This window comes from Mastacembelus armatus, chromosome 19, assembly GCF_900324485.2.
Source record: "Mastacembelus armatus chromosome 19, fMasArm1.2, whole genome shotgun sequence".
Lineage (NCBI taxonomy): Eukaryota > Metazoa > Chordata > Actinopteri > Synbranchiformes > Mastacembelidae > Mastacembelus > Mastacembelus armatus.
The window spans coordinates 8,875,110-8,901,892 of record NC_046651.1 but is presented as its reverse complement, the minus strand read 5'-3'; the positions used below and the strand labels follow the sequence as shown (position 1 = coordinate 8,901,892).

Sequence of the window (26,783 nt, the reverse complement as noted above, 5' to 3'; positions counted from 1 at the left end):
GTGGTTGGTTATACAGTATGTGGCATTTCTTTACTAACGTATTTACGTGATTTTCTTCTAAGTTTAGAGCAATTTTAGAAAAAGACATCGAGAAAGAGGTGGAGCTACCCAAAACCGGTCTGACCAATTTTGGACCGTCTCGCTACCCGTAGCAGGCTGACAGCTGTAGCTGAGCCACTTTTAGTCGTGTAAACCCGAGTTATAAACAGTTTTTCATCCGGAATGGCTTTTCAGTGTCAGCGAGACTGCTACATGAAAGAGGTATGAAGCTGTTTGAAAACATTTTCAGCGCTAACTTCTTCTAACAGTATGTGAAAACTGACGAACATGCGCCATTCTCTGCAGAAGTGATTAGCATGGCTGCTAGCTAATGTTACAGCCTGAGCACTATTCATAGATATTATATGGCATATAAACATTTATATAAGAAATACACATTTCTATATCATATCTACACATTTATATGGCATATATTCATTGATATCATATGATCTGGTTAGGGTTAATGCTTCCTGACCACCTTTGGAAAGTTATTGTAATGTCTCAGATGTAGCTTTGTCTTTTGTTTGTGTTTTTCAGTTGTTTCTACTGAAGTGCAAGATTCATTTACCTAAATGCACATGAGAAAAATATGAATATTCAGTCAAAAATGTAAATAAACATAACAGTTGTAACAATTGTATAGCCTGGACACCTTACTGGATATTTTGTATTTGTGTGTAATTAGACCATTTAAATTATTATTTCCAAAATGAAATTAGGAACATTAGTGTTACAATCTACAAAAAGTGTTTTGGAAAGTAATCAAATATCCTGTATTATAAAAACCAGACTGCTGGAAAAGTGCTTGTCATGTTATGAGTATTGTAATTGTGGACAGATTAAAAACATTAGTGTTGTCCACCTTGTTGTTAACATGTTCAGTTTCTCAACACACTGGAAATGGACATTTTTACTTTAGTTATACTTTTACACAGCACCTTGCTGTTTAAACACACACTCACTTTTACAATTTTCTTGTCAGTTGATTTCTGTTTTTTGTTCGTTAATGAGGTTTAGCTTTTAATTTCACTCATGTCTTTCAGTTTGTTACCTCTGTGGTATCCTGCCACCCTGATGAGCTCAAACAAGAAGTCAATGGAAAGAGAGAAAAAATCAAGGGCTTCAGTGTGAAGCTCCAAGACACCATCCTGTTTCCTGAGGGTGGTGGCCAAGTAAGATGGGGTTTATTTATTTCTTTCAAAATATAAGTATCTGTTTCAGTTTCTACATTAAGCAAGACCTATCAGCAAAATGTTCATGTTGCTCATTTGGCTGCTGTTAGAAGTAAAACGAAGTGACAAGGATCCATACTGTATTATGTTACACTTACACACACACACACACACACACACACACACACGTATATGAATGTTTGCTATGTCCTTCAGCCAGATGACCATGGGCTGATCGGAGATGTCCCAGTTTTGAGGGTGACCAGGCAGGGACCAGAAGCTGTACACTTTGTAAGCTCACCCCTGGAGGTGGGTCAGGAGGTGCAAGTAAAGGTTGACTGGGAGAGGAGGTTTGACCACATGCAGCAACACTCAGGTAAGGGCTGTTAAACAAATTAACATGTACCAGGTGTTTAGTGTGAAAGGACACCTTTATCTGACTGCCCAACTCTCTTCCTATACACTTTTTACCTGCCACTTCTAATCTGTGATTGTGTTCTTCACTCTTAGGTCAACATTTGATCACAGCTTTGGCAGATACAATGTTTGGATACAAGACCACATCCTGGTACTGCACTACAGCACAAATTCTGTTTCCTGTAACCACAGGCTTGTGGGCTTACCTGTCTTCTGTTGTCTTTTTTTTAAATCAGGGAACTTGGACGTCAGAGAAGCACCATTGAACTGGACACTCCTTGCATGAAACCTGCACAGCTCCAGGCTCTAGAGGAAGCTGTAAACGAGAAAATCAGAGCTCATATTCCTGTCGCTGTTCAGCTTCTGTCTATAGATGACCCTGCTGTGGAAAAGGTATTTATATTGTATTTAATGATGTTAAAGGCAAACCTGTTAAGTGGTGAATGTCTCAATCGTTTTCAATACCATTGCAACACACATCTCCTTCTGAATATACTGTTTCTAATAAATTGACTAGAGGTTTTAGTAAGATTTTACCTGCACCCTGTGCTAATGACCTGTGCCTGTGAACCAGGTGAGGAGTCGTGGGCTGCCTGAGGACCATGCAGGGCCTATACGGATTATTGATATTGAAGGCATTGATGCCAACATGTGCTGTGGAACCCATGTGTCTAACCTCAGTGACTTACAGGTACAAATTTGCCAATACACGCTGATACAAGACTCATAAAACCTAAATAAAAAATTAAGACTTCTGATGTTATGAATTTGTTCACATGTTGTTTATTTGTGTCATATGTGTAACATCAAATTGACCTCAGGTGATTTTGATACTTTATCTGAACTATAGGTAATAAAGTTTCTGGGGACTGAAAAGGGAAAGAAAAACAAAACCAACCTGATCTTCCTGGCAGGAACCAGGGTACTGAAGTACGTAGAGAAAAGCTACAGCGTAGAGCGATCACTGGTGTCTCTCCTCAAGTAAGTTTAAAGCCTGAATCATTAAAAAAAAAAATTATGTGAGTTAAACTTGTTCACAAAATTGAAAGTGAGAAAATTCAAATTTTCAACAGAACTGGACCTGATGATCATGTTGAGGCAGTTGACAAGCTGCAGAAGTCTGTGAAGCTGCTACAGAAAGTAAGTGAATTTCTCTGGATGCTCAGGGTTGTTGCAGTTCCTGATAGTTGTCAGAAGAGGTCATTAAATCTATCATCTTTTAAATAGTACAACACGTCACCACATAATGTATGTTTGCTGCAGCTTAACACATTGAAGATTAGATTCACTAACCATCATAAAATTGTCCGACAGACTAACCTGAGCCTGATACGAGACATGGCCGTCCTCGTTGCTCAGAACTTTAAGAGTGACCCCAAGAGAGGCAACTTCTTCAGCTTGCACAAGTGAGAAATTCTTTAGGTTAAATGGCTGATGGATTGAATTTCCCTTATGTTACGAGGAAAACCTTGAAGTTTTAACTATTTTAGACAGAAACATGTCTTTCTTTTTCTTACTGCAGAAAAGAGGGTGACAATGAGTTCATGAATATCATTGCCAATGAACTAAGCACTGAGGTAAGGTGACAACCTGACCGCTTTGTTCTTGGTTTTATCAGTTCAATGTTTTTGTTAACCCTGTTTTGTCTGTGTTTAGGAAACTTTGGTTTTTCTAACTGTCGGAGAGGAGAAGGGACCTGGTTTGTTTTTACTGGCTGGACCCAGTGGACCAGTGACCGAGATGGGACCAAGGTAAGAAACACCACATTTTTTAGTCTCAGTCACAAGTAAAAATAATATACTTTGGTACCATATGATTGTCTGTACCTTCTAGGGTGTTAGAGATGCTCCAAGGGAAAGGGGCAGGGAAGAATGGACGATTTCAAGGCAAAGCAAACAGCCTGGCACGAAGAGGGGAGGTGGAGGCTTTTCTGCAACAGTACTGCAAACATCACACCTCAGAGGAAGAATAAACCCTGCAAAAGTTCAATACTACTATTGTATAATTTCTCAATACATTTAGGAGCTAACAAGGACACTTTACCTGTCTTAAATATTAATTCATTGATACGTTTAAGTACAAATATCAAGAAACTGATCATTGATGTGGACATGTATATAATTGGGACTTCTGCACAACATGCTGTACCTATGTTAATGTTAAATGTCATCTGTTTTTAATTTAAACTTTCTCTGTTAAACATGTTCATTAAAAATTTTTTTTGCACAGTGATTTTTTTGTTTTACATCTGGGAGCTGCATTACTGTAGATGCTGGGCACCTCAATATGTAGTTTTGGACAAAATCACTCTCAGACCCCTGCCACAGATACATTTGCTGTATTTTTAGACACATTACAAAATTTATTTTCCCACTGACAGACACCAACAGCTGCTGAATAATGTTTAAAATATTTATTTGAAAATATAATATACAAAAGACAGACACACTTGATTGGATTCTTGGCAACTGAAATCCTCCTTTAGTTGTGTTTGGCATGTTCAAGTGATTAAGATGGAAGCCCCTTGTATATTGTAGTGCCGTCTAACACAACAGTCACATGCTAAAGTACTGAAACTTAACTGAATCATCACCTCATTTACACAGTGTGAATAAATATTAGGAAGACATGTGAACTGATGCTACATAAGCAAAAACTATCCATCAAATCCCCAAAGAGCTGTATCATCACCACTCGCACACCTTGTTTCCCCAACAAATAGAAGGTCCAACAGATTATTAAAGGACTGTTGTATTGGACGGTGTAACAGCGTACAGGGGCTTCAATTTTCCGACCACGCAAATGTGCATGACAAAAGTAATGGTTTGGAGACAAATCATAAATGTCCAGTTCCTATTGTCTGTCACAGTGTAGCGGTGTCCATGGTGTAACATATATTGATATAGTGCAAATATGCAAAAACCACTCCCCATTCTTAAAACACTATAGGCAGTTAAAAATGTATAACATAAAAAGATATTCAGTTGGTTTGGCAGCAGTGCTCTGTGTCCACTACAGTTTCACTGCTCCTCCTCCATTTTAGATTTAACTTAGAGGCTTCACTATCTTCATTGAGATGTAGTTCTGGAAAAGGAAGGAGAACAACCAAATTATTAGTCACTAGTCTAAAGTATGTACCTAAAGCACACTCATGTTTCAAAGCCTCCAGTGAGCTAATGATTTCAAAATATATATGACCAATAGGGATTCAGTAGGGATCCCTATTGCCCAACCTTACCGGTAAAGAGTACAACAGGATGGCGAGGAAGAGAAGCACTATGATGAGGATGATGAGGCTGATAAAGAGGCACCGGAACCTTTTCCACACAATGAACTTCATGGTTTTACAGGGGTTGGTGAACCAGAAGAAGGAGGTTTCTGGGCGTCTGGTAGTTATAAAGATTTAAAGAGAGAAAATATATTTGGTAGGCATTTTAGCTGATATGTTACACTACAGCTTGCCATATTCATATTAACTAGGAGTATGGATTTGAGCTAAATGAATTTTTTAAAGAGACCATATCTGCAAATTCTACATCTGCTATATAGTTATTCCACTGCAGGCTCTTACTTGGGAGGGTCCAGTTTTGGGTTCATGTTTGGTTCATCCCTGCCTTTTCCTGCAGGTCTTTCGTCTGCATCTGCTTCTGTGACAATCTCTAATGTCATCTCCACTTTGCCCTACAGACACAAGACAAGCAAACATAATGAGCATAACACTACAGAACAGAATAATAGTAGCGATCTAATCATTTTTTGGAAAATTCAAATGAAGCAGATAATGTACTGATCAAGCTTGTGTAGGCAACTAATATATTTATTTAGGTGTAGTGAGATGCAACATTTAATTCTAAAACTCAGGCAGGACAATGTCCTTATTTCAAAAAAGATAACTTAGATTAAAAACTACAGTACATACAGTATGTGGATACCCATCAGACCAATAAAAACAAATGTGTCACAGGTTTTCTAGTCTTACGTCAACGCTGTCCTTTCTGGTATTCCATAATTTTTACTACAGACCAAAGTGTCTTCAGCTGATCTACAATGATTGCTCATACTTACACCCAGGGCCTTCTTCCCATCCTGTTCAATGGCACAGGGCCACCAGCCTCTGACTGATTGTTGAGCAAACAGAGAGTTGGCGTGCTCAGACTTGTTCAGACTTCTGGTTTCTAGAGCATCCATCATAGCTAGAGAACACTTCTCTGGGCTCTTTGCAGGAGAAATCAGGTTATGCAAATCCAGCTCCAGTGTGCCTGGGATCACAGAGCATTACACAGTCAGGTTTCATAATGTTGGTCTCTAGGTGAAACAAACTTAAAGGAAGTGTCTTACCGAGATAATCGTCCAATGAGAACTTGTCATTATCCCATATCTGAACAATCAGCTTGGGGGGAATCCTGAACTCTGTTTTGTCAAGACTCCAAAAGTGCTCCTGTGTAATAAAGAATATTTTTCAAATCTGTGTTTTACTAACTTGGAGTGGATTTTTCTCTTTTAAGCCAACAGGATGGCAGACCAGGAAACTCTCACCTTCTTGGACACGAGACAGAGTTGTTCAGCTGGCAGGTAGTCAAAACCAAAGATAAACCTCCAGTTAAAGTTGCCATCTCCATCAAGAGACCTGTAGTGGACATCGGTCTTCTGCTTGTCCTCCTCCATACCTGGCATCCAGCTGGTACAGGGAACAACAGATGGGATCATTCAATGTTCTCTCCACAGTAACCTTCTACTAAACATATTTGTTTCTAAAGAGAAAAACTGCATCCTAAGAGAGCAGCATTAGCTACAGTCTTAATTGCAGTACTTCATAAATCAATTAACTCATCAGCAAAGGCCAACTATACATTTCAGAGGCTAAGGTTAATTTGAACGAATCAAAACAAACCCTTTGACATAGATGTCACTCATGTTTTCTCCAGTGACGCTGGTCTCATCTAAAGTCACATCTGTGGTGTTCCAGATGATGGCTCGGAGGAAACACCTGAACATTCAAACACAGGCGATGTGAGCTCAGGGGTGTCTAACGTGACCAGTGATGAATACCTGCACACACTTACTTCTTAGGTTTGCGTGGTGAGATGTCAAAGGGAGGTCCAGGGGGGCCAATGCTTTTGGGGAAAACATCCACCCACATCTGAAGCCTTCCCTGAACCAATGCAATGTACAGGTTAGACAGAATGGCTAAGGTGGATGTGGACATGCGCGGTATAAAATAGAAGATGTGTGAGAGTTTGACATCTGACCTGAGAGAGGTTGGGCTGGAAGGTGCTGAAAAGGGTCCTGGTCTCCACATGTTCAGGGACAAGCCCCTGTGTTCTGAGCACGTGCAGGCAGAGTCGTTCTCGGGGTGGACCTAAGTGCTGATGAATTTCCTTGTTGTCCTCTGGATGTAAACACATGTCTTATCTTAATGAGACTCTAATGTTTAATTAAACCAGTAAAACATATTACATATCTAAAAGTCATTGAGTCATTACTATATTTTATTATTACATTTCAAAAGAGCCATTTTATTCCAAATGCTGCCAATAAATTATCAGAAGATATACACTATTCTTAATTTATTATCAGCTGCAATTAGGAGATAAGTTTATATCAGATTGAAGATATTTGAATTTTTGCCTCTGTAACATAGCGACATGATGTAAGATTAGAAAGACATATTGCAATTACCAAACTGAGCCAGTGTGTAGTCTTTGCCATTGAAGGTGAGTGATGTGCCGTTGTCTTCAGTCCTGGGTTTAGATAAGCCTTTCATACGAGCCAGGTTCTCCAGGAGCTGAGACGGCTTCAGCTGGTCCCGCCACTGGTTGATGCCAGAACTAAAGCACAAACATGACAATGAGGACCCTTTGGAGAATTCAAAATACTTCCACCCCCATTTCAAGAGGCAACCTTACATGCAGTATGTTTGTGGCAGGCCACAGTAGGAGTTATATCGAGACAAGAAGCGATTCTCCAGGTCAATCACTGTCTCGCCAACCTTCTCGTCACAATTCAGGAGATCGTAGTCGTAGATTGAGATCTTCAGGTCCTTGTCCTGGGGCAGGAAACACGTCATCTCAAACATCCTAAAATAGTATTTGAGAAGTGAGAAGGTGCATTATATTTTCCATTTTTTATCATCTATGGTCTATATCATTTCTCCACTGCTTAAATTTGTTCATTCACAGGAGTTTACCTTCCAAACATTGGGTTGAGGGTTCTGGGTATGTAGTGGTCTCTGTCGTCAATTGTATTCTTTCCCAGTGATATTTTAATGTATGGATCACACTAAGCAGGAGAGACAACACATGTTTAAGAATAAAGAGCTGGCTAGGCCACATGCTACTTTTACTGCAGGTAAGGTAGATTCAGCCTCACCAGGCCGTTATTGTCTTTGGGCTGCAGGTCTATCCCCTGGACCACATAAATCCTGACTAGGCACTCCTGGGGTCCACTGTCTGGCAGCTCTCTGAACTGCTGGGGAGGAGAAGTGACATTTGGGTCGTCCGGCAGAGGGTACACCTTGAATGAACCCTGCAGGTACGAGGGCACAAAACAAAAAAAATCAGATTTTGCTTCTGACTCCGTTTTCCAAATTGAGGCTCAAGAACCAGATTTAGAACTAAGCTTGTGAGGTATATAGAATGAAATCTCTTCGACAAACCACCTTGAACTCTCCAACAACTGTGGGGTCCTCGTCTCCATTTTCATTCTTCCCCCGCTGCAGTTTGAAGGTGCTGCAGAAATCAGTCAGCCCCTTGAAATCTAGGACATTCTCCAGCTCAGAGTTGTAGACCTGAAAATGCAGTGTCAGTCATCTAGAGCTACAGAAGAACATGTGCAAATATTTAGGGATGATCACTATTTACATAGCCATGGCCGTCTAGTAAATGAACACAGTGAAAAGAAATATAGACAGCTCACCTTGAGGGTGTCGTATCCTTTCTTGAGGTAAGGGCCACATTTCTGCTGGTCTCCAACTGAAGCGTAGAATTTGCTCCACCAGTCGATCGTTTCTTTCTCCTAATGATTGAATTGCACAAATTTAATCTTCATACGTATTTTCTGCATTTGGTGTAAGACTGAAATTGCTTGATAACGCTCACCTTCTCTACATGCTGGAAGGAAGTTGGAGCGTGACACAAAGCAAAAAAACATAAAAGTCAAACGCATTCACATACAAAGACAACACATAACACGCAGTTGGCTACAAAGGCATGGAAGTGGTGAGATCTACAGTAGGAAGATTTGATCAATTCCCAGAAGCAATTTTATGATTGACAGCAAATTCATGACACAAGGGCGTAACAATGGGCAGTGCTAGGTGTGTAACAGTGCAAAGGGTCCTGGGCCCTGGGGAACCCACTAACATCAACTGGCCACTTATGTGCAACATAGCACAGATAAATCAGTTCAACCTCTCCTTTCAAACACAACATACAGGAGTGATTCTTCGGTGACATATTTCTCACCTGGGACTGACTAAGTGATGGTTCAATAGCAGAATCAACTCTTGACTGAGTTTCATTCCTATTTCTACATTACGCCCCTGCTGTGAAAATCTGTTAGATATGCTGATGACATGAATGCAAATTAGGACAAGGACAATGACATTATTTGTACAGTTCCCATGTATGTTAATGCCATTGTGACATTATGAGCCAAGCTTGTGGAGCTGTGGATTACATGATTTCAGCCTTCCAACGTCATTGGTGCCCAGCGTCATCAGTTAGAAAGCTATAACAGGTAATCATACATACAAAGTAGGAGGTAGGGGAAGCCATTTTGTTGACAGCAGCTGACATGCTGTATAAGAACTGTAAGCCAGAGTAATACATTTGTCAAATTTGACTGGAGCGTCAAATTCTGCACTACTTAGTAACAGAAGCCACTTTTTACAGTTACAGGTTTGATCTGCATTAGGAATGAGTAATTGGTAGTGACAGAGTTTACCTTAGCTTCTAGCAGTGGTTTCGACTCCTCCATGTTAATTGAGAGGTGTGCGGTAGGGGTAGCCATCATCAGAGCCACTGTCAATAATCAGAGTGCAGAGCTGAAACGAGGCGTTTTGTCTCCAAGTTCATTTTTATCTTGATTTTCCTCTACCCGTCCTTACTTTTAGAAGCCATTGCTCCCTCTGCAGTGCAAACATACGGATCACATCTGAACTCCTCCAGAGAAGTGATGGTACACTGACCCACCACAGGCTTCCTGCCAAACGGACGATGGTCGATGACCTTCAGCACAATGGGAGGTGTGTACATCTCATCCTTTGGAAGGAGCTGGGTGTGGGGCATAAGGGTGTAACATAAGATGCCAAAAATGGTATTGTGACAGTACTGTGGAAGTATTGTATTCTTTCTTCTAAAATAATTCAGATGAGTAACATGGTTAATTTTTTAGAGAAGTCCTTTGGTTTGTATTCACATACTCTTCACGTTTATTAGATATTTAGTTAAAATAGTTACAGTTTCCTCCATCTCATAATTCCCCACACTCCCATAGCTTGTATAACCCTGCCAGTACCACTTTGATGAAGAGCACAGAACTGGGGAAGTTGGGGCTTTTTTTCATGTTCCTGATGACGGCTGACTCGACCCTCTTCCCCCCACACTCCACAACCAGGCTGGGTGAAGACACCGTGGCCATCTGGTATGGCTTCATATTCCTCAGACCCCACGCTAGAATCTGAACACGCAGACAAACACACACAGACATGATCGTCATAGACATTATCTGAATCAACAGAAACAACGTGTCCAGGTCAGGTAATACCTCCACAGCAGTGAGCTGGACCACAGGCCTGATGCCCTGAGGAACCATGTAGAGGTTCTCTGCTCTCTTTGGGGGAACCAAAGGAAGATCAACCTGACCTGACTACAAAGAGACAGAACATTAAGGAGCTTTGCATGTATCATACACAAGAACCAAGTGAAAGTGTAAGTGTGATATCAACATGACATTAAACCTTAAAAAAAAAAAAAAAAATACAAAAAAAAAAAAGAAAAAAAAAAAGCAATAATTTGTTTCACTTTGTTCACACTGCAATGCCAGCTACTGGCCTCGAAAGCACAGGTCTGCATTTTCATCAACTTCAGAGCAAACCTTGTCTTTGAGGATGAGTTCAGCAGCCACCAGGGCCTCGCCCGCCTTTTGGCCTTTCTGGATGATGGGACACCACAAAAGTTTTGGTGTCTGATCGTTGCCTGGATTCAGCTTCACCAGTGGGGGGCAAACGCTGCGTCCCAGCATCTCATCTTTCCCCTATGTAGAGAACATTTTTATTTCTCTAACCTTCAGTTCAAATATCTAAAATTGTGCTACAACAGTAGTATACACAATTAAGCACTGGCACCATATAGATGGGTTGTTTCAAAAATAACTGCCACAACCTACCACTTGGTCACTGTCATAGAACTCCAGCACAACATGAGGAGGGCACTGAGCGACATTCTCGGGGTTTCCATAAATCTCCACATCATTGAAAATCAAAGTTTGGTCCCAGGTTGGGTTCAGTGTTGCCTGCAGCTTAGATGTTGTTTTGCTAAAATGTAGGAAGGACACATGGGCGTACGGATCTGTGGAGAAGGAAAAAAAAAAAAAACATGGTTTAGCAGTTATCAATATACAGTTTTCTTTAATCTAGAGATGTTTGCAATAAAGCTCCTTTAGCTTTAAATTTAACTCTTCAAATCATGTCAACTATATTTTTGACCTCAAAGTAGAGTCTTACCAGAAAAACTATCTTTGTCCATGGAGTTCAGGTTCCGTGCCTGGTAGACATAGACACGGAGATGGTACCTATATGAACCTATACACACGAAAAAAAACATAAAAGTGAAACAATATTAATGTGATTGCTGTGTATAATTGCCCAATGGAAATATTCTATTTAAAATTGCAGTCTTAGGTCATATGTTCATTGGTGTCTGCATCACTCACTGTCAAAGGAGCAGGACACAAAGGGTGTGTTGACACCAAAGGTCTTAACATCTGTCTTGGACCCTGTGTCTTTCTCTTCCGTATCAACGCCCTGCTGAGTAAACCAAGCAGACATCACAGAGCTATGTGTCCATGTGTCACACAGTGTTAAATAGAAAAACACAGGAGCACTGTCGATGTGTTTGACACCTTTTATGGCACCACTACTTGAAATGTATGCCTCTCTGAATTCTGTTTTTGAGCCACAGTCAGTTTCTATCTTTGTGAAACCACATCCCTTTCTGTACTTACTAATGCCCCCTCCAGTTGAAAGATGGCACATGCTCCAAGGCGTCCCTCCGGCGCCATCCTACGCCTCCAGCGCCTTCGACGAAATGAATCTGATGAACGTTCTTTGCTGTGGAACTTCCAGCCAATTGGGGAAGAGAATTCCCATCCCTCTGGGTCACTTAGATCCTGCCTCTGTGAGCAAGGATGAACTTGGAGCTCAAATGTTTAAGGCTTGAAAATCAAAGTGATAATCTGTGTTTGTGCTGACCTCTACAGCTTTTCCAGTAGGAGCTGCAGTTCTCCTGCGCGGTCGAACCAGCCTTCTCCTACGGTGAACATGGTACACCTTCTCTGCTGGGACCCAGGACCGAGGTTTGTCATCAGGAGGAATGGTCACTCCATACTCCCAGCCTGTAAAATTCATGCACACAGAGTCACTGAATCATTTTTCCTTTTATTATGGTTGGGGACACAAACACATGGTTTAAATCCCACCTTGTGGGTTCACATTTCAGTCTAACGTTGCCCTCCTGAATCAACGACACATGCTTTGCGGTAAACAGAGCTTCAAAATAAACTGCTAGCTGTAAGCTAAGTCAATGTCTCCACCTTGATCATCCACAGCTCTGTTGATGTCCACAGTCCATTCATCCTCCCAGGCCCAACCTGGAGGACAATCAAACTCTCCAGGGTTACGGCTTTTCTCCCCATTCTGTAGAACATAGAAATTAAAAGTTAGCTATGGACTTTTTTTAAATTCATGACTTGGCCTCATTCTGATGTTTGGATAAGTTGGTATTTCAGAGCCACTCGGAGCAGTACACAAGGTGAGAAATACTGTATGGAGGACAACAGCTCCCAAAGGCGATGAGATACCAAGGTCAATGTTGTGTAAGATCTGGATGATATTCATGCACATATTTGCATGACTGTGTGAAAAAGAACATCAGCCTGTCGTGTGCGTAATATTTAAATCTGCCACCTGCATTATTTAAACAGGCGTGTGCTGTTCTCACCACATCAGTGTACGGCTCAGACGCAGCCTTCCACTCTCCACCTGGGAAGCGAGTCTCATTCTGGTACACCTCATCTGTGAATTCAGTGTGTCCTGCATCTGCCTCTGTTAGGAGACTGAAACACAGTCGCATGTATGTTGGAAATATATAGAATAACATTCAACTTGCATGCTGGAAGATCGCTTTACTGGAGCAAGAGAAAGATCTAAGGGTTTTTATGTTTTAACAGAGACTGTGTTTACATGTTGGGAGTAACCCTGGTGTAGTTCATGCTCTAGTTAAACATATGATTATGTTATACAGACACTGTACATTTGTGTTTAGTATGTTTCTTATTCATCATTCAGCTTTTCCTTTGTCTGAACACAACACATTCACTGTACTGTTGTTGCTGCTTGAGATGCATTTCCACCCAGACATGTCCAGATGACATCAGCAGGGAAAGGCCCCCAATGATGGATACACATGTGGTGTTAGGATCAGAGCCCAGAGAGAGGTTGTTTCCGACTCAGAGGTTGACTAAAAAGGTAACTAGCTTCCAGCTTACTGGCACAGTCAGGAACTTTGTCATTAACGGTCACCTCCAATTTTACTCACGCTTTCTCTGGGTCAATGAACCAGTCTCCCTCCCACTCCCATCCTCTGGGTGGCATGAAGTACTCTTGTTTCAGCTTCAGTTTTCCAGTCACATCTGAGTATTTGTGGCGTCCCACTAGTCCTGAGGTTCCCCACTTTCCGAACATCTTGGCCTGGTTCTCGTACTGTAATGCAAAGTAGGCCATGTTTAGTTTAGAGAGGTAATAATAGATTCATGCTTTACTATGACCGTTATATTCTGGAGTGATGTACCAGCTCAGCAAACACGCTGAAGGTTCCCTCGGAGAAGGAGTTGAACTTTTTCTCATGTACAGACAGACCCAGCCACATGTTGACTCTAATCTGAACTGGCACCTTCAAGCCTTTGTTCTTGTCCATGGGATACTGAGGGAAGAGGGAATAAAAAGTCAGAATTATAGGATTATAATTTCACAGAAGTCTTTCAGGCTCAATGAAAGCTGTTTAGATGGATTTATTTCATCTTTTGACTGAAGCTGTGCACCTGTAAAAAGATTGTCTGTATCTTGCCACAGTGTTGACCGCAGGCCTGCTCATTGTGTGTGGAGAACAGGATTTGGTGAGCGGGGATGCGACTGCAGGCCACCCTCTTCTCACCCCGCAGCATCCAGATGATCACATCAGGTATGCTGCTCTGGGGCTGGAGACGGGGAGAAGAAAAACACATGCAGGGGTGGATCATTATGGGGGGACAGCCAATGAAGTGATAAACATTTTGTCCATTTAAGATCCTGTCTAGGATACAAATGCTCATGTGTCGCTGCATTTTGAACATATTAAGGTGTGGACACTGGTGTTTTTACCTCCTCAGCCAGCATTTTAAGTTTATCTGCCCAGGACTCTATATCAGACAGTGTCTCTTTGATCTCTGAGGCCTCCTGTATCATGCGTCGGGCTCCTTCCTTGATGGTGGCTAAACACCTGTCTCGCAGCTTTTTGATTTGAAGGTCCAGTGTTGTCAGATTAGAGCAGCTGTCCAGCTCAGGTGTAGGGAAACTAGGCAGGAGAGAGCAAACAAACAGGGCCTGAATTCAGCTCAGTCAGAACAACACATAAATTGAAATTATACTAAGAACCCACTGAACTGAATCTTCAGGGGCATCCTGGGTTTACTTTTATTTTGGTGAAATGAAACACTACCAGCCGTACCTCTGACTCTTGCGTTCATTTGGCTTATCTCATTAAAACATGCACAGACAGCAGAAATGATCCTACAGTGTTTTGTGCAACAACATATCCTCTATTTACCTTTCTATGTCTTCAATCAACTGATTGAGTAACTTCAGCCACACCTCTGCCAGTTGGTTGTCTGGGACTTTAGTCAAGATGGCAGTTTTAAATGCCTCCAGGTTAGATTGCTGCAACAACAAAATAGGGCTGAGGATTATGCTCCCATCTTAATCCTCCGTGAGAGACATGCAAGCACATGCACACACACACCAACCATGGTTTAAACAGTATGAATTCCTGGCTACAAAACTAGACTATATATCTTTTACCTGAATCAGGTTTTTGAGGATTACAGAGGATAGTGCAGTATTACCAGATGGTGAGTAATGTAGAGGATGATGTTGACAGAGTCCAGGCGGTGGCTGATGTCCTCCCAGAATGAAGTAATCACAACCACTGGCTTAGTGTTTGCCCAGGGCAGGTAATAGTACTTGTTACCTGGAAAGTTGCGCACATTTAAGTCCTCTTGACGAGAACGCAGGTTTCACATGCGTCTTCAGTGTGTGAACATAAAGCCTCACTTACCATCAAACACAGCACAGCTGTACTGAGTGGTGGAGGCCAGTGGTTTGCAGGTGGTGTCCAGTTTGTTGCCATAGTTACCAATGCTGACCTCAAACTGGATTGGTTCTCCAGGTTCCTGGAGCATTGAGGCACTGTGGAAGACTGCACACAAGGAGTACTTCCTCCTCCTCTGGTACTTCTGATGTGGGGGAAGGACAAGATGTTTTAACCATCAGACTTTAAGGTTTTTGGAGGGGAATATAATCATTTTCAACCACCTTTAAGCCATAACGGCACTTCCCTAAGAGAATTCATGTCTCAGCATTCCTGTCAAATTGAACCCCACCTGTCAGGTATCATTCAGTGGACAACTGGTCACAATACCTGTGCCACTAGGATGTCATCGCTGGAGATACTGTCTACCGTTTTGTCCACTTTCCCCTCTAGCTTGGTGGACAGCTCGACCAGGATCCTGCCCCTGTACGCCACGCCTTCTCCCTGTGCAGTTACAACATGAAATACTGAGCAAAGATGAAAGGTAATGCAAGACAGGAACAGGCTGTTTCGAAGCGTAGGTGACTCATAGAATCCAGGAAATTAAAACTTAGTAGTCAGACCATGTCTACAATGTTACCTTGCCAAAATTGAGGTCCTCATAGGGGTCAGGCAGGCCAGTGAACTCTCTGGGGCTGCCGTATAGGTTGATGTAGGAGGGCCCAAACACAGGCAGGAAACCCACCTCAGAGTCGCCCGTGTTAGCTGGAGAGAGATGGAGACAGACTTAATCTCTAGGTGGACTCAGTTCAATCAAATCAAAGCAAAGCATTAACGTTAGTGTATTTGAGGCGGTGGTAATGGGCAGACTGAGGTGAAAACAGTGAATGCTGGGAAAGCAAGTGGCAGACATTGTGACGACAAAACGGTTAAACACAGAAATCACTAATCACTAATGTCAAAAACAGAGGACAGCACAGCTATGTTAGCCATGTGCACATACAGAATCAAACAGTTAAGCAATTGGCGGATTTTTGTGCACAACATGCTCTACGCATCACATCTCATGCAACACAGAAAGAAAAAAAAACAACAAAAAAAACCAAAAAAAAAACAAGGAGCACGGGTAAACCTTCATACGATGGCATTTCCCCTTTTCTTGCATGTTCCTCTATTCCAGGAAAAAAAAAAGAACCATTCACAAGTTGGCCAGGCAAATAAGAGTAACAATTAGTGTAAATGGCTTTTTTCATACAATAATACAGCCAGTTAAGACAAAAGCTACAACATGGGGTTTTAACAAAATAGGGTATTTCAAGACAAGTAATGTCAATAGGTTATCTTTAAAATTAAACCAAAAGCACCACTATACCTTCTATCTCTCCACCAGAGGAGGCTATCCTGGACAGGTTCAGGTAAGTTGTGCCAACAGCATCATTCCTTGTTAAACGATCCCTGCAATCACACCCAGTAACTTAACACTCTCACTGCATCCACACACAACATTGCATTCATATGATTAACTGTTTAATAACAAAGTCTCACAGAATAGGTGCTAGACTGCTGTACTTTTGTTTTGCTTGCTATCTACATGAAGGAAGCATATGGGACATAGGAACAAAGTCGTGTTGGTCATGTTTAATCTTTTAGTTTTCAACAGGAAACTTATTGGCTCTAATATCCAACTGTGTTTTCAACATGTTCTAAGGGGCACACCATTTTTCTAACCTTTCCTCTTTCGCTTATTTCCCTTCAGCCTTCCGGGACCTGAGTTATTTGACTGTTTGTTCACTCAGAAACACTTGATGAAAATGAGCTGAGAGGGCGTGCCAACAGGATCCCAGAGGGTGTTATTCAGGGGAAGGGAGGGGCCTGCACAGCCTGAGTCAGACTGTTAACATTACTCTCATGTGGTTGGTGATGGAGCATGGAAGGAGACGCACACACGCGCACACACGCACGCACAAAAACACACACACGCACACACACACACTACGGCTGACCACTGAAAATACTGTGGTGGCACACTCAACCCCAAATAACTGAGCACAAAATAACACTGCCTCTTCACATTCCTTACTTCTTTGCAAATTTGCAAATCGCTTAAATATAAATTATGATCTTGTTTCACTTACCAGTCGAAGACTGTCAGCTTGACAGACTCACACATGGAGGGGAACTGTAACAAATACAGAAAATAGGATGAGACCAAAAAGTCATTTCTGATATGTTACTTTCTTTCAGTTTCAACAGAACACAACTTATCTTATCTGTAGGACAAGTTACCTTGACTTGAAGGTTCAGGACTTGGTTCCACTCTGGGTTTGCATTTTTCTCAATGATCTGAGTACACAGCTGGAGGCACAGAAAACACACACATCAGCGTTTCTTCTGTTAGACTACACAATGTCCAGCCTGTTTTCTATTTAAATACACAGCTAAAGACAAATAAATGATCAGGAGGGACCTTTTTGCCTGCGAAACAAGCCTCTAAGAAAGGATCCACCAGGTTCTTCTTGTTTCCCTCTCCTCCAAAAATTTCTTTCAGGTTCTGGACAAGTGCATCATCCACTGCAATTAGAAAAGATCAATAGAAATGTATCAGTGATGAAATATGATTGAATGGTATGGTGATTATATACATATTTACCAGTTTGACTATAAAATTGGGGAATGTTTCAAGTTTCATGTAAACTCTGCATTTAGCATTTATAATTATGAATCTACAACTTATCTTACTTTGGGGGATGTCCTCAGCTCTGAACACCTTCAGCGACAGGGTGGCCCATCTCAGACTCACACCAGCCGGCAGCAGCAGGTTACTCTCTATGTCATCCTGGTCATTGTTAGAGTCCCTGTTCTCCACCTGCGTGGGACGGAAAGGACAAAAGAGAGCACAGCGCGTCACGGACATAACCGCCATATTTACATGAAGAAAGAGGAAGCAGCCAAAGTTGTCAGAGTGCTACAGTCAGTCAGTCATACCGGAGGCTCATCTCCTGTCCCCACGATAAAAAGGCTAACTTTAAGGTAGCCTCTAGCCCCGGAGCTGGAGTCGTCTGGATCATTCAACAGAAGCCACTTCCTCATGACACAATGGGCTGCAATAAGAAACACACATATAAATATACTGCAATAAAATAAATAAATGAATTTAGGTAAAGAATTTTGGTCTAATCTTACTCAAACCTGCAGCAACAGATTTTTTTTTTCTTCACTTAAATATAGTGGGAATAAATCACAGACAATAATGGCCATCTGGTGAATCTAAGTATAATATTCATCCTACTTTAGTTTGGATTCATCTCCAACCACTACATGCAGCTTTGTCTGCAGCATGTAGTACATGTAGTACATGTAGTACATGTGCAGCATGAACACTAACTTTTAGATGTCTCCCAGTGAAAACAGCTGAGGGAACTGCAGAGTGACAATTATCCCTGGGTTTACCAGTTTATCTATGAGCAACACCATTCACATACAAGAAGCCACATGACCTACTACCTAGACTAACAAAATATATTGATTATTATGTAACATTAAAATAAAGAAATGTAAACCATACATGATTAGGTCATACAAATGAACAAAATCGTCACATTCTGACTGATACAGGTCAAACAGCCCGTCTGTAAATGGAAATGACACAAATCTAGTTTCTGGTTTATGACAAGCTTACCCGGTTCATCATAAACATAACCAACATCCACCTGTATGAGAGAAGCAAACAGGGTCAGCCAGACTCACGAACACATTAATCACACTTTTTATAAATATTAATTATGTGTAGAGGAAATGAAATTAGGTACCTTGAATTCCCCCATCAGAGAGTCTGCTCTCAGTGAAAAGGAATTATAGATCTACAGAGAAGAGTCAAACAGCTCATTCTTCATGTATTTAAATACATATTGAGGATCATTGTAGGACCTCAAAACTGACCAGCATTGTGCTTACCCGGAAAACAATTGTTTCATCAAACAGCTCTGATGGAAGCAGGTTAACATTGTAGAAGAACATCTACGAAAACACAAAAAAATATGTAAAATTTAGTGAATATAGATCAAAGTAAAGCAGTTTTGAATCAAATTCAAAGAGAAATTTTATTCCAATGTATGTCATTCAGTCTCACTGTGAGAATAAATTGGGAGTACCTCATCAAAGAAGGGGTTATTCCCCCTCTTGATCCTCGTCCTGTGGGTCTGTCCACACACGCTGACCTTCACCACTGGTTTGATGTTATTCCCAGGTAACTGACGGGCCTCGATGATGCGGACACGGATCTGAGACACACAACACATCACCATGTCAGTGTGGATCAGTGTATATAGGTCACAAGAGAATGAGAGCATGTGATTCTGACCAGCAGCCCCTCTGTTCAAATACACCATCGATTTAGAGATATATAACCTGGTTTCACGTCTTGCTGTAACTGCTGCAACCTCCTGAAACTAACTTCGGTTTAATGGAGAAAAGCACCATGGTTAGGTTGGCACATAGTGCACCGATTTTCATTCGTTTTGTCCAGTTACATAAAACAGTGCCTTTGGAATAATTTTAAATATGTAATGATTGGATAAAAGGCTTCACACTTCAGCAGTCCCACTGACCTGGAAGTCTTGAGGTTTATTGGCCAGTCGGTAGCGGCTTTGTGTCCTGGTCCCCCTCTGGCGGGAGTTACCAATCTGACCAGACGACGCAGAGCCACCTTGTCCCCCGTCTGGTGAGGTCTCACCTCTCTGCTCATCACCACCGCCGCCTACACCGCATGAAGAAAATATGGCTTGTTTCAGTGACTAAACCACCCCATTTTAAAAGAGTTTGACATGCTTAGGTAGGCATGACAACAACATGAACTAAAAAATTAACTAACTCAATAACACATGAAGGTATTTTACTGCATTATAAAAATGACACACATACCACCATCCACTGCTGCATCTCCCGCGTGAGGGTTGTTGGGGTTTGCAGCATCGGCTGGAGGATCATAGCTAACCACAAGGTTGATTGTAGCCTGGGAGAAAAAACATAAAATCATTCACTAATCTAAATCACTGATTTAGATTTTGTGATCCTAAAATATATCTACACAACAGGAAGAAGGTGACACTGTAATTGTATATCAACAAAAAGAAACTTACTCCAATATTCTGTCCATTTTCGTTGGCCAAAGGCACATTTTTGGATGGTAGTGATCTAACCTGACCTGAGGCAAGGTCCCTTAAAGGGATCTTGGTTGAGCCAATGAACCTGTTAGGAAACAGATGACATGAAACACAGAACTGATTTGTGTGTATTGTTAGTTACTGTCATTTTTTTAATACACATAACATGTAAATGTAAAGAATTTGCCAAAACTCAGGCTGCCTTTCTAGTCAACTATTCAAATTACACAGTACACACACAGCATTTAATTTCTGCGTGTGTGTGTGCACTCAAAAGTGACATTCACAAAAGGGGCATAAACAGAGTCACCACCCAGAGCTAACAAACCCTGCCCGCTCAGACAAACAAACGCACCCGAGGAGCAAGCACACAAACGCTGCACAGAAGCTGCCGACCAGTGATTTTAGTGTGTTCACAGCATCATGATGTGAAACCAGCTAATTCTAGAAGATCTTTCCACCTGAGTATCAGCTCTGACAAACATGAGTTCTAACTAAAGTAGGTGGCAATAACAGTCTAACAATCACATTCCTGGACTAACCTCTTTGATAACTGGAGGACAAAAGTACATGTGACTAAATGTTTTTCTAAGATCTGATTAACATAGATCCAGTCTCCTTTCAGCATCAACTGAAAATTCCCCAGAATATCTTTTCAACAAAAACTAATGGTCACCATCATCTAGGAGGATATATTGCAGGACTGCCCTCCTTTTAGCTGGTGTGTCTAACAAACCTCCATCTGAGTGAATGTTTGAGCGGATGAAATAACACTCACCATATCAGTGTTCAAAGTAAATACGATGTGGAATGTAAGCACATGATGTAAAATGCATCATTCTTAGGGAGGACTAAGTAATAATGTTTTGGCAGCGTTCCTGATAGGAGGAACTTTCCCAAGAGAGTCAGACACTCGCTATGGACCTTCAGTTCACCGAGGGCTCACAATCAGTTACGTCCAATCTGAGAGCAAGAGAGAGATTTTTACTTGACCCTAAACTGTTTCCCCCAAACTTGGCCTGCATAGAAAATAAATAAGTCATGAGAGGGAGAGCCGAATAGATATTTGGACAGTTTTATTGGGAGAAGAAAGGATGAGGAGAAGAGTGTTCGTCCAGCCCTCAACATCAGGAAAGAGGCTGACACAGTTTCTCCAGGGACTCAGTGACTTTATCAACCTGGTATGTGGCCTCAAATCTCACTGAGTGATCAACAATGCTCATGTGTAGTTTTCCCAGTGAAATCCACAAAATAATGCGAGCAGGATTTGGTTTTTGGATGTCAAACCTCAACACCGACAGTATGCTGTGGGACAAGTATTAGAGCCTGCATCTGTATGTATTGTAAAGCAATTAGGACAGACATGCTCGGGCTGAACACTTCCCCATTGTTTTCCATGTAAACACAATGGAACGACCAAAACAGACATCGTGACCATTGTCAGGCCCTGGTGTGTCACACAGAAAAAAAAAATAGCCCTCACTCAAATATCCCACAGGCATCATGAAATCCTTTTTTTTGTGGATGTGGACACAGTTTTTTCACATTATCAGGAGGTTCCATAGTGCAACAGAGGAGTGCAACTGTTTGTCCTTTTGACGTCGTCCGGCAAGATGAAGTTCTCACTTATCGCAGCGATAGCCATCAGTGAAGTGGAGGGAGTGACCTTCAGCACATGCAGTGTCCTTTGGCTGGGATTTAGTTAAAAAGTGAACACCCGGCCCCTGTCATCCCACACTTCCTTTCACAGATCTGTTAGGGTGGACCACTGTGATGAACAAGTTTAGATGAGGGTGTGAAAATCAGCAAAATAAGACTAATGAAAAACTGGTTTCTCTATGCAAGAGAGGGCGAAGCTACAAAACCCAGAAATATTTTTAATAAACAAAGTAGGTGCAATATTTGGTCAGACCCACTGAGCTCTGATAAGACAGGAAATGAAACAATGAAGGCTTGACGTGAAAGAAATTCCCAGCCATATCCTAAAACACTTTGCCCTGCTTTCTTTAACAGCCATTTACAAAGAAATATGACAGCAGTGCTAGTTACTGTAAAATAATCAAAGCACATGTGACAGGTCGATACATCTTTCGACTCGATATATGTGCATCGGTGCTACTTATCTAACCAGACAGCACACACATCACTGAGGGTAAATGTCTTGCGTTTATCCTCTTCCTTTCACTTATCACCACATCTGCTATTATGTTTAGCATCATCACTGCATGAGCATGTTAGCATGCTGATGTCAACATCTAGGTCTAAGCACAGTCTGTAACAGAAGTGCAGCATGGCTGCACAGTCTTGTAGGTATTTAGAATGACAGATGTAAAAACATCATCTCATCAAATCATCTTTAAAAAGCCTGAAACAAAAGTCAGGCATCAGTTCATATCCAAACAATAGTTTTATCATGAAGCTGTGATCACTGGAAGCTTGAGTTAGATTCTAGCACAGTCTTATTATCGAGACCGTGCTGATATTTACTTGGCTCTGCAATCCTCGGATTCCTTTGGAAAGTCTCATTAATTAAGGATTTCTTCTTTTTAGCCATTAGTTGCCACAACAGGGATTACCCAGTGAAGCAGCAGGGAAACTATTACAGAGAGGGGGGAGAAGTCCTCCTCTGTTCCCACTATGTCGGTCTTCAGGGAGTGTGTCAGACAGACCAGCACAGTGGAAAACTTTACTCAATTTAACATGGAGTCAGCACAGGAAACACATTTGAAAAACTCCTCCCTTAGTTATGACTGTCCCATAGACTGGGGAAACTTTTATTTTGTAAAACACACACACAGGAAAGAAATATATAGTTTGTTTGACATATATCATATGAAAGAACTGGTGTGATCGCAGACTTTGATCGCAGTAATTAGTGATGGCAGGGGAAACAATCTCTGTGGCTGCTCTAGATTGGTCCCATATGTGATTCTGGCTTCATTTGGAAGTAAAACCCTCGAGCTGTTTTGGAGCAACTTAGAAACCTTGTGCATTACAGCACTTCCCGTAACATAGTATTAGAGCGCCTCATGCATACTGTATCTACAATTAAGAAACCTAATCATAGAACATTTTCCTTTTACAGCACAGCATGACAGAAATACCAGGACAGGAGACAATCAGTAATTCATCCATTCTCTGTTGCACAATCAGTTCCAAGCCGTCCCACACAGCCGAGCAAGTCCCAGCATGGCAAGCAGGGTGTGAGGGGGCAGAGACAGCCAGCTACATAACTCAGACACTGGATTACCATAAAAACCTTTCACTTACTTTCCTTGTATGTATCAGTTTTTACAGGATACCTCTGCACATACTAACTGGCAGGAGGTTTGTGTAGGCCTATCTCATGTGCAAAGGATTATTCAGGCACCAAGGTAATTCAAATCTCTTCACACTAATTTAATGACAGCTCATGTTGCCCTGCCTGTGCTGCAGCGGAACTGACACCCCTACTGTTAAGAAGGACAGACAAAGAAACACACACCTTAGATTTTGCTGGCTAACCTGCTGCCTGACTAAACGGACTAATTTCCTAGAAACTCTTCCTTCAGAGGACTCCTTCCTTTATTACTGGGATCCCACGGTTGCATAAAGTCTAACAGGGAGCTGTGTCTCAGGGACTGTAGTCCACTTACTTGTCTTTCCCAATGGTTTCATAGTCTTTTACAACCACGTCAATGTAGGAGCTGGAGTCCAGTGGAGTACCCTTCAGATCAAACTCAAGGACCTGCAAGATAAGATGAGGTCATACAGTCCATCAGATACAGCACTGGAACTGCTGTTACGCCCGGAACCGCAAAAAAAAAAAAAAAATTATTTATTATTATTATTGTTATTTTAAAGTGGAGCCTTTAGTTGAATGTGATCAGGGCAAATAATACAAACAGTGAATCGCCAAGTCAATTAGTACAACATCTTAATAGCTGTATCAAATCCCAGTCTTATCTATATCAGTCATCACATGACATGGCAAACACAGTCATGTGTTGAATGTAATGAATGTATTCACCATGTGATGTTTAGTATTGGATTTAAAGTGTGGCTAAGAAGCTAATCTAATTGATCTTAGAAACAAATGGAGTGATTCAGTGAAAGGAGTAAGGGAAATATTAGTGTGTGTGTGTGTGTGTGTGTGTGTGTGTGTAATGGAGATTTACCTCATTCCATACAGGATTCAACTCATTGTCGATCGATTTTGTTTTCTTCTTCTCATCTAAAAAGTGAAATTAACTGTTTGTGAACATTTATTGAAAACCATTTGCAGTTTTTCTTTGCCTTTTAACTTTTAAAAACCATCTTATTGTGAAGGTTTTCCAAGGAACACACAGGTTCACCAGAACACCCAAAATCAATTTGCCCCAATTTGCTGAAAAAGGTCATTCGAGAGTTTTTTTTTTTTTTATCCAAACTGGAACAGTTCTTGGCCAAGAGTGGTGTTAGTGCCAGTGTCCTGCTGATTCAACCTTTAAAAGGAAGAAGGAAACAAACTGAACCTGCAGCACAGCTGAGAACAGACGGCCAGGTTCATAAAGCCTTCTTCAGGAGGAAATACCATCCTGTGATGGATAAAAATGTCAATTTCCTAACAAATGTCTAGTATTGCCACAACCTTATCCCTCCCAGCTGCCTCTGCATCTGTGACATGTTGGAAAAGCCCGTATTGATAAGATAACTACAACTTCTGCTGATGACATTTTTACTTAACATTGTAAATGGCTATCAGTTAATGGAAACAAGCAGGATGACTGAGGAAAAAAAATGTGTATGTGAGTATAGGGTTTCTTATTGATTTCCCAGTCTGCCATATCAATATCACATCCAAACTATTAAGAGCACAGACTGAAAATAAACTTACCATTTTGTTCAGAACTGTATAAGAACCAAATCTTAGACCACAAGTGATCACCAAGTGGTTTATAAGCAGCTAAAACTTTGTTAGACAAAAAAAAAAACAAAAACAAAACAAAGACTTACCTTTAAAAAAGACAGAAGTGATCGGATCAGGACTCCCAACCTTCTTTTTGGGCAGATCTTTAGCCGATTCTACCACAACCCGCAACATGGCAACAGATGGTTAAAATAAAACACTAAATAAGTTGAGGAATAAAAAAAAATTTAAAAAGTCTACACAGGTTTGTCGTGCTTTGGCATTCTCACTGCCCCATCACAGGAGCAGACAGGGACAGGACTGAGGACTGGCCGCAGATCTGTGTCTATGTCCCCGATGGTGAAAAGCAGGGTGGGTCACGGGAGTGTAATTACTTTCTCAAACAGGCTGCAGTGAGCAGCTGCTGCCATCCTGAGCGCACAGAAACCAACTGCAGCAGCGCAGAAGAGTTTTCTGTGTAGCTACACGTTTCAAAGGAAATGAAATGATACAACAGATCGACAGCTGGGGGGGGGGGTTTCAGGACCACAACATGGTACTGAGTCCGGGTCTAGAAACTCAAAGGTGATTGGACAAAAACAGTACAAAAACAAAACCAACCCACTCACATAATAAACGTAGAGTAAACCGTGAAATGTAAGAATGTATTACCCTGCATTGCCTTTTTCCTGCGTCTGCGTCTGCTCTAATTTTGGTCTGCGGCCAGATGATGAAGACTCCGTTACACCTGTGAGCCCACGTGACTAAAATACGCAGCAGGACGGACAGAAGACGCGTAATTTGTATAATATCTTATGAAACTTTACTGATTATTGTTTGTGGAATTAGGTTTTTATAATGTTCAGTAGCAGCTGACAAGCATTTCATGAACATGTGAATTTGTTCAAAACACATGACATATTCATTTTTTCTCCACTTATCTGTTGTTTTCCAATGTTTTCATTTTTAGTCTCTGATGTCTTTTGTTACCTTTACCCAGTGGCACCAAACGGGCCTGCCAGGCAAAGGCCCAGGGGTCCAAGGAATCAGGGGGCCCCTAGGCCAGAGTACTGCACAGGGCTGTTGACCTTTCCATTAAAGTCAATCAAATGGCTACAAAACAACAAAAACAACTACAAATACAAAATGACTATATAGAGGTAGGGAATTACAAAAAAAGACAGCAAAGTTAATGCCAAAATATGCAAAACTAAACATATACACACAAACCAAGTCACAGTATGTACAAAATATCTACAAATTGTTGCTCCTAGGAGCAGGATTAGACTTAGTGAAGGAACATGAATAGACTTCATTAGTGAGCCAATGCAAACTGCACACAGAAAGGTCCTGTGTTGACATTTTAAAACACATCTCCCATCAGTTAAAAAAGCCCTCTGTGCTAGTTTGGTAGGGAAAACTCCACTACAGATCAATAATCAATAATCATTAATGGTAATAGTTGCACCTCTGTTGTCTTTGCCTTGACAATGGAAAATAAAAAACAGAGTATTACTGTGAGCCAGTATTCTCCGTTGTCCATTACTGGTCCTTGCATCAG

The 26,783-nt window shown here is 41.3% G+C and overlaps 2 protein-coding genes across 9 annotated transcripts; one reads left to right on the top strand and one right to left on the bottom strand.

Annotated features, from left to right (window-relative positions):
* Positions 1-124: 124 nt before the first annotated feature.
* On the top strand, positions 125-3,863 carry aarsd1 (alanyl-tRNA synthetase domain containing 1). Its single transcript, XM_026315525.1, has 12 exons — positions 125-261; positions 1,086-1,214; positions 1,431-1,590; positions 1,725-1,782; positions 1,868-2,024; positions 2,206-2,322; positions 2,482-2,612; positions 2,705-2,771; positions 2,946-3,037; positions 3,154-3,208; positions 3,288-3,382; positions 3,465-3,863. Exons 1-12 carry the CDS (start codon positions 223-225, stop codon positions 3,601-3,603), a joined length of 1,239 nt encoding a protein of 412 aa, XP_026171310.1. The 5' UTR covers positions 125-222; the 3' UTR covers positions 3,604-3,863.
* A 166-nt stretch (positions 3,864-4,029) lies between these two features.
* myof (myoferlin) lies at positions 4,030-25,916 on the bottom strand. Of its 8 annotated transcripts, XM_026315107.1 has the most exons (56): positions 25,895-25,916; positions 25,330-25,398; positions 24,513-24,568; positions 23,991-24,082; positions 20,332-20,440; positions 20,114-20,204; positions 19,801-19,949; positions 19,345-19,473; positions 19,148-19,210; positions 19,003-19,053; positions 18,873-18,903; positions 18,179-18,294; positions 17,933-18,059; positions 17,661-17,764; positions 17,480-17,548; positions 17,329-17,372; positions 16,566-16,648; positions 16,326-16,364; positions 15,834-15,958; positions 15,584-15,697; positions 15,221-15,398; positions 15,009-15,133; positions 14,714-14,823; positions 14,269-14,461; positions 13,950-14,105; positions 13,700-13,831; positions 13,448-13,611; positions 12,851-12,965; positions 12,444-12,546; positions 12,103-12,245; positions 11,856-12,026; positions 11,565-11,658; positions 11,356-11,433; positions 11,019-11,200; positions 10,728-10,886; positions 10,398-10,499; positions 10,149-10,310; positions 9,739-9,904; positions 9,576-9,652; positions 9,383-9,439; positions 8,729-8,740; positions 8,547-8,645; positions 8,290-8,418; positions 8,001-8,156; positions 7,819-7,910; positions 7,538-7,708; positions 7,311-7,459; positions 6,881-7,020; positions 6,695-6,783; positions 6,523-6,618; positions 6,168-6,309; positions 5,970-6,069; positions 5,697-5,890; positions 5,203-5,312; positions 4,870-5,017; positions 4,677-4,715 (listed from the first exon to the last, which is right to left on the bottom strand). In XM_026315107.1, the coding sequence occupies exons 1-56, from the start codon at positions 25,899-25,901 to the stop codon at positions 4,677-4,679; spliced, it is 6,201 nt and encodes a 2,066-aa protein (XP_026170892.1). In that variant the 5' UTR covers positions 25,902-25,916. The 8 variants fall into 8 exon arrangements, with proteins under 8 accessions (XP_026170890.1, XP_026170892.1, XP_026170891.1 ...); XM_026315105.1 differs by lacking the exon at positions 25,895-25,916 and having other exon boundaries at positions 4,030-4,715; positions 25,330-25,571; XM_026315106.1 differs by lacking the exon at positions 25,895-25,916 and having other exon boundaries at positions 11,565-11,655; positions 25,330-25,571.
* Between the last annotated feature and the right edge of the window lie 867 nt (positions 25,917-26,783).

Coding starts and splice junctions, on each gene's coding strand:
- aarsd1 (XM_026315525.1), top strand. CDS start 223: ATGGCTTTTCAGTGTCAGCGAGACTGCTACATGAAAGAG. Junction 2,613..2,704: donor TCACTGGTGTCTCTCCTCAA/GTAAGTTTAAAG, acceptor AATTTTCAACAG/AACTGGACCTGATGATCATG. Junction 2,772..2,945: donor CTGTGAAGCTGCTACAGAAA/GTAAGTGAATTT, acceptor ATTGTCCGACAG/ACTAACCTGAGCCTGATACG.
- myof (XM_026315105.1), bottom strand. CDS start 25,417: ATGTTGCGGGTTGTGGTAGAATCGGCTAAAGATCTGCCCAAAAAGAAG. Junction 19,054..19,147: donor ATGAAACAATTGTTTTCCGG/GTAAGCACAATG, acceptor TCTTCTCTGTAG/ATCTATAATTCCTTTTCACT. Junction 14,106..14,268: donor TTAAAATGCTGGCTGAGGAG/GTAAAAACACCA, acceptor CCCCGTCTCCAG/CCCCAGAGCAGCATACCTGA.